General features: G+C 52.2%; 1 protein-coding gene across 1 annotated transcript in view; it reads left to right on the top strand.

Annotated features, from left to right (window-relative positions):
* ACACB (acetyl-CoA carboxylase beta) overlaps window positions 1-10292 on the top strand; it is a 145597-nt gene extending 135305 nt beyond the window's left edge. The window contains 9 exon segments of the mRNA XM_007180091.2: window positions 615-711; window positions 2537-2633; window positions 4017-4152; window positions 5158-5335; window positions 6946-7058; window positions 7997-8151; window positions 8860-9030; window positions 9128-9264; window positions 9987-10292. Of these exon segments, the coding sequence (XP_007180153.2) occupies window positions 615-711; window positions 2537-2633; window positions 4017-4152; window positions 5158-5335; window positions 6946-7058; window positions 7997-8151; window positions 8860-9030; window positions 9128-9264; window positions 9987-10113 (1211 nt within the window). The 3' untranslated portion in view covers window positions 10114-10292.
* Window positions 10293-10522: the final 230 nt, after the last annotated feature.

Consider the following 10522-nt stretch of genomic DNA (forward strand, 5'->3'; position numbering starts at 1 on the left):
TTGAGATCTCTCATCCTACCTGGCACCTCGTGTCCAAACTGCTGTCATTTACACCGTGGTGTAGATTCCTGGCAGCACATCCTCTCCAGGGATGGCTGCAATTGACATCATCATATTCATTCTCTCTCTCTCTCTCTCTCTCTCTCTCTCTCTCTCTCTCTCTCTCTCTCTAAAATTGAACACTTTCTTCCCAGTTAAATGGTTTTGAAGCTGCAGCCACCAGGTTAGGGATGAGTTTTTTGGGGCAGGTGGTCCCTTCTTGAAATCCTACCTTCGGAAGACATCCATCAGCTCTCTGCCTCTTGGGAAGAAAAGGCAGAGATTGTGATTAGGGTCTCCTTGTGTTTGGCCTTGACAGGAGTTGATGTATATAGTTGGATGTTCTATATGGACTGAATTCCTGACTTGCTGTATTTTTTGCAGCCCTGGTTTTGTGTGTTGGGGTGTGGGGGAAGGGTCGGTATCTGTGTAGTTTTCCAGGAAAAAAGGTATTTGGGCTGTCAAGGTCAGGCTGTCCTTAGGGAGACGGGAGAGCAGTCTGCCCCTCCAGGCGGACGCTGGGGGGCCCTTATCAACCCAGCCCCTGGCCTGGGCTTCTGCCCTTCTGCCCACAGCCCTGAAGGGATCCTGGCAGAGTGGATTCTTCGACCAGGGCAGTTTCAAGGAAATCATGGTGCCCTGGGCCCAGACTGTGGTGACGGGACGAGCAAGGTAACCCTGAGGATGGGGCAGGCAGCACACACCTGGCCTCCCCAGGTATTGGGACTCCCAGGTACAAAGCCAGGGATTCTTTCCTCCTAGGTGGCCCCTAGGGACACTTTCTTCCTGGCCCCAGGATTTTCTGAAAGGAAAAGCAGTGGGGGGCAGGGGGGATGGTTTTCTGGATGATGAACTTCTTCATAAAGCCTGGATTTGTCTGTGGCTTTAGAAGGCATCTCAGCCAACCTCTTGCTGGGGCCCAGCACCCTTGCCCCTCGTGTCTGCCCCTGGGGCAGGGCTCCCTAGCCAGGGGGGCCATGGACCCCTTTGGGAATCAGAAGGTGGCCCTGGTACTCCCCCCGGAAACTGCACAGACGGTCAGAACTGTGAATTCCCATTTCAGGAGGGCCACAGGCAGGAACCCCTGTTGTAGACCATAGCTGGCAGAAGGCTTAAATGCTTGAATGCTTTGAAAGCTGAGCCTCTCATTCCTCAGTGGTGTAGCCCTTATCTTTTTGGATCACTCCAGCTGCCCAAAAGTTCCTCTTCATATGGAGCCCAAAGCAGCATCCTCATAATTTACCACTCAGATTCCTGACACGATGTAGTTGCTTCAAGTCCAGGTTCTGGAGTTGGACCTGAGCTCTGTCATTCACCCTCTCTGGGCCTTTACATCCTCATCTGTAAAATGGGGGTAATAATTCGACACCTCCCCCACCACAAAGTTGTGATGATTAGAAGAGACAACATATGTTAGGCACTTAAAATATAAACAGGGAGTTCCCTGGCAGTCGAGTGGTTAAGACTCCACGCTTCCACTGCAGGGGGCGCAGGTTTGCTCCCTGGTCAGGGAACTAAGATCCCGCATGCCACACAACGCGGCCAAAAAATTAAAAAATAAATAAAAAGCTTTAAAAAAAATCATAACCGCTCCACAGGTGGTAGCAGCTACCACCACTGTCATTATTGTTGTTATTATTTACCTCCCTGCAATAACTACGAAAATACTAAGCCTAGTATTGGAACTTAGCTGCTTCTCCGTAAGTGTTTTATTTTTTTTTAATATGTTTTTTAAACATGAGATGAAATCTACTCCTCCCTCCATAAGGAAGCTCTTTATTTGAAGACTGCTGTCCCCAAACCTGCCTCATACAACTGTTGGGAGTGTAAATGAGAGTAATTAAGTGCCGCATGTGGCTGGGGGCAGCCAGTGGTCAGAGGTGATAGATACCGACGCCACGGACTCCCCATGACTGGAGCTCCTTCAGGCTCAGCATCCCTCAGCCCTTTTCCAGATGTGACGTGGTGTCTGGACCCACGCTGTCCACCGTGGTAGCTGCTGGCCACACGTGACAGTTCAAATTCAGATGAGTTACAGTGAAAGAACATGACACATATTCAGTTCCTCCGCTGTCCCTGCCGCATTCCAAATGCTCAGTGGTCACGTGCAGCTCGCGGCTGCCACACTGGTCAGGCAGATAGAGAACGTGGCCATCATCATGGAAAGTTCTAGTGGACGGTGCTGCTCCCGTCCTTGCACTGGCCTGACCCTCCCCCCAACCATGGCCGCTGTTGCCCCAACAAGGGCACCCAAAGGACCTTGCCAGCCTGCTAGTTTGTGAGGCTTTTCATTGCTTTGGGGCTGCTGCTTTGCCTTCCGGTAGAATAGCCTGCCAGACTGAAAACAGCACTCTGCTCTGTATGCCCTCATCCCGGCCACCCAGGACCCAGCCCATGTGCCTGTAGAATATCAGCTCGGGCTGGCTGGACTCGCCGGTCCCCGAATCTGCCTGGGACGCTGCCCAGCGCCCCAGTTCCCTTGTGCTCCACCTTGCAGGCTGGGGGGGATCCCCGTCGGAGTGATCGCTGCAGAGACACGGACAGTGGAGTTGGCTGTGCCCGCAGACCCTGCCAACCTGGATTCCGAGGCCAAGGTTAGGGGCCAGGGAGCTGGGGCTGCTATTATCGTGTTTTGTTTTTTTTTTTTAATTGAAGTGTAGTTTACTTACATTATCATATTCATTTCAGGTGTACAGCACAGTGATTCAGCATTTTTACAGATTTTGCTCCATTAAAAGTTATTACAAGATAATGGCTATAGTTCCCTGTGCTATACAATAGATCCTTGTTGCTTATCTATTTTATACATTGCAGTTTGTATCTCTTAATCCCATCCCCCTAATATGCCCCTCCCGCCTTCCCTTTCACCTTTGGTAACCACTAGTTTGTTTTCTATCTGTGAGCCAGTTTCTGTTTTGCGTATATGTTCATCTGTATTATTTTTTACATTCTACATATAAGTGATATCATCCTGTGTTTGTCTTTCTCTCTCTGACTTATTTCACTAAGTATAATATTCTCTAGGTCCATCCACATTGCTGCAAATGTCAGAATTTCATTCTTTTTAATGGTTGAGTAGTATTCCATTGTATCTATATACCACATCTTCTTTACCCATTCATCTGTTGATGGGCATTTGGGTTCCTTCCATGTCTTGGCTATTGTAAATAGTGCTGCAATGAACATTGGGGTGTGTATATCTTTTCAAATTAGTGTTTTTGTTTTCTTTGGATATATACCCAGGAGTAGAAGTGCCAGATTGTATGGTAGTTCTATTTTTAGCTTTTTGAGAAACCTCCTTACTGTTTTCCAGAGTAGCTGCACCAATTAACATTCCCACCAGCATTGTACGAGGGTTCCCTTTCGTCCACATCCTCACCAACACTTGTTATTGTAGACTTCTTGATAGGCATTCTGACAGGGGCAAGGTGCCACCTCATGGTACTTTTGCTGGGGCTGCTGTCTTGGCTGCCTCAGCTGACAGGAGTGGGTCCTAGGTGGTCACACGTCTGTCTTTCCAGCTCAGAGACTCAGAGGAGTCCTTGGCCCTGGGGGGGCTTCAGCACTCTCTGTGGGATGCCTAGTGCCCTGCACTGTCTTCCTCAGAGGATGACGGGTCCCTAGGAATCCCTCCCACCTCCAGCCCCCATCGCTGTTGCTGTTTCTAGGGTGGGCCACACCGCATACTGGGAGGAGTTCAGAAGTCAGAGGGCGGGTCCTCGGGCGCCACTCAGAGTGGCCTCTACTAGCTTGGCGCCCGTCGGTGGGCAACGGGGACCTCCCTGGGCTGCAGCGTGAGGGTCACGTGTCTGAGGGTTACAGACGAGCTTTGGGCCTTCCCCATGAGCCCTGGCTCCGGCCTTGGTGCCAACTCGGATCAGACTGCCTGTCCTCCAGGGTGAAGTGTGGGCGGCCGTCCCGTGTTCTGGGGCTGCCCTTGCACAGAGGAATCGGACCCAGGCCACTCTGTGTTCCAGATAATCCAGCAGGCAGGCCAGGTGTGGTTCCCAGACTCAGCCTACAAGACAGCCCAGGCCATCCAGGATTTCAACCGGGAGAAGTTGCCCCTCATGATCTTTGCCAACTGGAGGGGGTTCTCCGGTGGCATGAAAGGTAAAGTGGCCTTTTTGTGGGTGCCCTGAAGCCTCGGGGTCAGCACTCAGGACAGCCCCCCTCGGGGTCCCATCATCATTTTAGCTCAGCTCCCCCCAACCCTGAGCCATTCAGGTAACGCCGCCCGTTTTACAGTTGAGGAACTGAGGGTGCCTGGTGCGACTTGCTGGAGGTCACGGTCACACCAGGAGTGGCAGGGGAGGCAGGGGTGGCCCCGGGAAGCTGCCCAGTGACCTGGGCTGTCACCTCCCCACTTGGTAAGATGGGGAGAAGACGCCTGCCCTCCTCAGGGGGCTGCTGTGAGCATCAGTGACCTGACAGTCACGCAAGTGCTTTTTAAGCCACCAAGCGCATTTCAAGATACAGTGACTGTCAGTGGGCTGTTGAGGAAAGTGCCGGACGGGGGCCGGCGGACCTGGTCTGAATCCTCGCCGGGTGGGTGACTGCTCCGAGCCGAGGTTTCCCTCCTCTACGAGGGGAGTAAGAATAGGACCAACTCAAGGGCCAAGGTGAGGACTCGCTGAGCCCATCACTGGCACGTGGTGTTTACTCTCAGTGTGATTATGGTGGATTTTGTTATGGTGCTGTTGTTACCATGTAGGGTGCCTGGTACTGGATGGATGCCTCTTGGTAGAAAATAAGGACCATCTGCCTGTGGACAGGAGGGGAGGGCCTGTGTTACTGTTGGGGAGGGTTCTGTTCTGGGAATAGTGGGACAGGCCGGGTGCATCTCAGAGTCAGAGCTGGAAGGAATCTTAGAAATCGTTCTGTGCCTCCTTTTCCAGGTGCGGACACTGAGGCCCAGGAAGGGAGGGGGACCTGTCCAAGGTCCCGTGGGCACTTAGGGAGCAATCTGTGTCTGGGCCGGTTCCTGCCTCTCGGCCCAGTGAGAGCCTTTCCGTAGCGCTGTACAGCCTCCCAGTTGACCACGCTCTCCCAGACCCCCCAGGACAGCGAAGACTGGGACCTGCAGTCACCTCACCGGGTGGCTGCCTTGCTTTTCAGACATGTACGACCAGGTGCTGAAGTTTGGAGCCTACATCGTGGATGGCCTCCGGAAGTACAAACAACCTGTCCTGATCTACATCCCGCCGTGCGCAGAGCTCCGGGGAGGCTCCTGGGCGGTCATGGACACCTCCATCAACCCACTGTGCATAGAAATATACGCGGACAAAGAGAGCAGGTGGACGCGCCACCCCCAACCCACCTTAGCCTTTTCTTGTTCTCACTCCCAGTCCTCAGGCCCCATCACCTTCGAGCCACTGGCTTGAGGATCGCAGGGGTGTTCTGAGTTTCTGAAGGGACAGAGAGCCTCCAGTTTTACCAATCTGAAACTAGCATCCAGTGTGCGACTGGATTTTCTCAGTAGAATTAGTGGCTGGAGCCCAGAAGTGATGGAGGAATTGTTGTCTCTTCTTTCATCACTTATACTCACCTGCTTCCCAAGGAGGTTTGCAATCAAATTAAGAAAGACCCAAAGCATGTGAGCTTCCTGGCAGCCAGGATGAAAAGGGAAATATGACCAGTCATCTAGTTCTTACTAGACTCTGAGTCTCTCCCAAAGCTCTCCTGTAGAGACTGGGTTTTTTTCAGTTTTAAAACCCAGGGCCCAGTACAGTGCCTGACTCCTAGTGGGTGCTTGGGAAATAGTAGCCAAACAAATGACTGAATGAATACTTGCATGAGAGGATACCAGTTCTTCAGGGGAGAGAAACCTTCTTGGCACTTTTTTTTTTTTTTAAATCAGGAATTCATCCCAGGAACTCTTACAGAAAGGATAATGACAATAATACTTGCAACTCAGTGTTTGAGTGCCTTCAAAATGAAGACTATGCCAAATGCTGTGTAGACTGTAAAGGCTTCAAGAGTAGTTCTGCCCAAAATATAGATAGGCACCTTCTTCCTGTGTCTATTCCCTTCTTCATTCCTTAATCCAATGAATATTTATTGGGTACCTCCTATGTCTCAGGTGGTGGGTTAGGCATTGTGATATGGTGCAAATGAGCCAAACCTGCCCTGCCTTCAGTGGCCCTAGACCTTCATGGAAGGCTGCTGAGGTCACCCTCCAAGAAGACTCAGGACGAGAACAGCCTTGAATGGGGTCATCATTAACTTTTCACTCTGGCCACCAGGAAGCTCAGAGCTACATATAGTATTGCTCAGGGTTTCCAAGCTATCAAAAGAAAAGGGGGCAGGGGGAGACTGAGGGGTGAGTGAGAGAGTTGGGAATGAGAGGGTCACTCATACCTTGGATCCCTCAGTGTGCCTTTGTGGGCTTTAAGGAGATCAGAAACAGTACCCTGGCCCTAGGAGAGCAGAGATTAGGAAGGCCAGAAAGGACTGTGGCTGAAGAGCTCGAGACTTATGTTGTTCTGGAGAAAGTCATACACTCTTGGAGCTGAAAGGGCCTTCCAGAGTTCAGAATAGTCCGTTCCATTCCATCCCATTTTTTACTTTTTGGCCTCACCATGAGGCATGTGAGATCTTAGTTCCCCGACCAGGAATCAAACCCGTGCCCCCTGCAGTGGAAGCACGGAGTGTGAACCGCTGGACCGCCAGGGAAGTCCCAGAACACTTTATTTTAAAAGCTGCTTTAGTTCTTCATTCTATGGATATAGAAGCAGATGACCAGAGAGGGGAAGTGACTTGCCCAAGGTCACACAGTGAGTCAATGAAAGAGCAGAGGACTGACACCAGATTTCCTGGCTGTCTTGCCTCCCCCTGCCGTGTCCTCTGGCTGTCGCTTGCTGGGGGACACCTCATACACCACCCCCCTGCTGCTGTTTTTTTCAGAGCGAGTGTTCTGGAGCCAGAGGGAACAGTGGAGATTAAGTACCGGAAGAAAGATCTGGTAAAGACCATGAGAAGAATCGACCCAATTTACAAGAAGCTCGTGGAACAGCTAGGTGAGTGGGTCTGAAATGAACCACTTCTCAGAGGTCAAGAGAGGCTCAGCCCGCTCATTGCTGGAGGTTCCTGGTATGTTAAAAATAGTGAAGACATACCAAAACACAGCAACAAAAATTATGAGATATTTTAAATGTTCACATACGGTGTATCAACTCCTTTAACATTAAAAAATATACACTATGCCTTAGTGAGTGTATTTCTCGGCACACACAAGATATAATAATTGAAGTATTTCGCGCCAATAAGAAACATTAGAATTTTGGTAGCAAAATTACCCTTTAGAATTTTTCCATCAGACATATTTTTGTTTGAGTGATAGCCTTGTTTCACTTGTAACTTTAGGTGTATTTCTCTTTAAAAGTCCATGTTAGGTGTCAGTGTCTTTATAACTGATCTGTGTCATCATAAATTCACAAGATTTATGATGATGGTGATGATGAGTGTATAATTTCTTTGATTTGGTATCAGGGTAATGCTGATATCACAGGGCGAGTTGAGATGTGTTTCCTCCTATTTTCTGAGTTTGAATTGGCACTATGTCTTTAAATCTTTGATAGCAGGTTTCTAACTACAAATTCAACTTCTTTATTATATATAGGAATGTTCAGTTTAATCTGTTTCCTCTTAGGTGAGCTTTCATAGTTTGTATATTTCAAGGAATTTGTCTATTTCATCTAAATTATCGAATTGGCATAGACTTGTTTATAATATTCCCTTATTAGATTTTATCATATATATTAAAAATGGTACCTGATAGTGTCCTGTAAGCACAGTGGGCCTGATAAAAGGGGATAAATTTGAAGTTGCGTGTTGAATGCTGTCTTGCAACTCTGGGTGCATTTTTGAGACTGCACAAGCGACTTGACTTCTGGGCATCATCAGAGTTAAAGCTGAGGCCTGTCTTGCACACCCTGGTTCTTGCACTTACCTGCAGGAATGCCTGAGCTCTCCAACAAGGACCGCAAGGAGCTGGAGGGCCAGCTGAAGGCCCGGGAGGACCTGCTGCTGCCCATCTACCACCAGGTGGCGGTGCAGTTCGCCGACCTCCACGACAAGGCCAGCAGGATGTTGGAGAAGGGTGCCGTCTCTGTAAGAGCCTGCAGCTCTAGGGACGGCGTGCATGGCCCGTCCTAAGGTCACCTGGTTTCCAACACACAGAGGATATTTGGGCTCAGGGCTTTGGGATGAGTCAAATGCCACACGTTAGAATCCCCTAGGGAGCTTAAAAAAAAAAAAAGATCCTAGTGCCTAGGTGGCTCTCCAGACCAATTAAATCAGAATATGGGTGGTGGGAGTGGGGAGATGCCAGGCGTCAGTATTTTTTTTTTCAGATCCCCAAGAGATTCCAATAGGTGGCCAAGTTTGGGAACCACCAGTCTAACCTCTGTGTGTGTTTAGAACTGCTGGTCCAGGTTTGGGAACCATTGTTCCCAGCCTGCATTCACCCACCACTGACCGTCACAACCCTGCCCTATTGCCCTGTCCGCACGAGGACATCCCCAGTCCTGCTACCCCTGCGTCCCGTGTTCCTTCCTACCTCGCCTAAGCCCTCCGTACCTCTGGTGAGCCCGTGTTCTGTGTCTGGAGGTGGAGGTGGGCGCCAGGTTTGTTCCCCAGGAGAGGCAGCCTAGAGGCCTGGCAGCGTCCTGCCTCTGCCACCTCCCCAAGCCTCAGTTTCCCGGCCTGTAAAATGGGAATGGTCCCAGAGCCTTCCCCAGCACAGGGCCGGGCCCCGGCAGCCTCCCGAGTCCCCCGCCCCACTGTTTCTGGGGGCTCAGGCCTGGGGCTTGTCCGCAGGACATCCTGGATTGGAAGACCGCCCGCAGCTTCCTGTACTGGCGCCTGCGCCGCCTGCTGCTGGAGGACCAGGTCAAGCAGGAGGTGCTGCAGGCCTGCAGCGAGCTCAGCCACGTGCACGTCCAGTCCATGCTGCGCCGCTGGTTCGTGGAGACGGAGGGGGCCGTCAAGGTGGGCCTGGGGCGGAGATAGGTGGGCTGGCGGGTGCGGGGGGGCGCCCCGCCCGGCAGGGTGTCCCGCCCTGACGCAGCCTCTGCCGCCTCCCCAGGCCTACCTATGGGACGACAACCGGACGGCGGTGCGGTGGCTGGAGCAGCACTGGCAGGCGGGGGAGGGGCCGCGCCCCACTGTCCGCGAGAACATCGCGTACTTGAAGCGAGACTCTGTCCTCAAGACCATCCGAGGGTGAGTGGCCGCCCCGCCTGCCCACCCACCTCTTGCACTTGTCAGCGAGCGCCGGAGCGGGGACTCGTGTGCAGCCGCCTGCCCACAGAGGGGCCGCTCGCATCCACCGCATCTCACGGTCCCCGGTCTCAGCCTTGGTGTCGGGGTCCACGGCCCAGCTCCCCCGGCAAAGAGGCCGCCACTCCCCCAAGCCAGATCTCCCAGCACAGAGTCCTAGGGATGCGATCAGGAGGTTGTGCGATGATCTCAGTTCATGGTCCTTGCTGGAACATACAGGGGGCCTGGCCCAAGGTCACAGCCAGAGCGTGTTTGGTTAGAGAACCCACATTCCGAACTCCTAGGCCTCAGGCTGCTGGCTCCCACTCTGTAGCAGCCTTTCTGGGGGATTGGCTCCCTGCATCCCCATGGGGTAGGTGGCAGAGCGCATGGGACCCCATTTGGGGGATGAAGCCGAGGTTCAGGGGGAGTGTTGTGTCTTGGGTCACGCAGCTTATGACCAGGAGATTCCACTGTTGTTCCTTGAGGTGGTTCTGCTTCCCTCCTGCCCCGAAGGACCGTCACCCTGACAGTGCCCACAGCAGGAAGAGTGTTGGGAGCTCTGGGTGGTTGGTTGCCCCCCCCCAGGAATGGGACGGGGCCCTGCACAGGGATCTGGGGCTGCCGTAGGGCCCGTTGAACTCAGTGGCAGGAGTGACCTCGCCCTTCTCTCTCCTCCCATGCAGCCTGGTTCAAGAAAACCCCGAGGTGGCCGTGGACTCCCTGGTGTACATATGCCAGCACATCAGCCCGGCCGAGCGGGCCCAGATCATTCACCTCCTGTCCACCATGGACAGCCCGGCCTCCACCTGACCCCGGTCCTCCCGGTCACTTGCAGGTCCACGGGCAGGAGAAACCACACTGATCTGCTGACTGCAGGCCCTCGCCTGCACCTTGGGACTGCTTTTTAAAACTGCTGCAAGGCTGCTGACCCCCAAGTCACTCCTGTTTCAATAAAAGGCTCAGAAGTGCCCCCTTCCAAGCAGAAATCACCTCCTCTCCATTGTTGGGAAGTCTGTTTTTTGTCTCTTAAGACATTTTGCTGCGTCACTGAATTGAATTGAACCCAAACACCCCAGTTTCCAGCCACTTTGCTTGCTTTGTGGGATCCAGGTGTTCTTTTTAGGCTCTATCAGAGCATGGAATCTTATTATTTTTACTCTGAGACTAGCTCATGATGTAAGCATCTCATAGCAGCATAATAAAGAAAGAAAAATAGAGA

Source organism: Balaenoptera acutorostrata, chromosome 13, assembly GCF_949987535.1.
Source record: "Balaenoptera acutorostrata chromosome 13, mBalAcu1.1, whole genome shotgun sequence".
Classification (NCBI taxonomy): Eukaryota; Metazoa; Chordata; class Mammalia; order Artiodactyla; family Balaenopteridae; genus Balaenoptera; species Balaenoptera acutorostrata.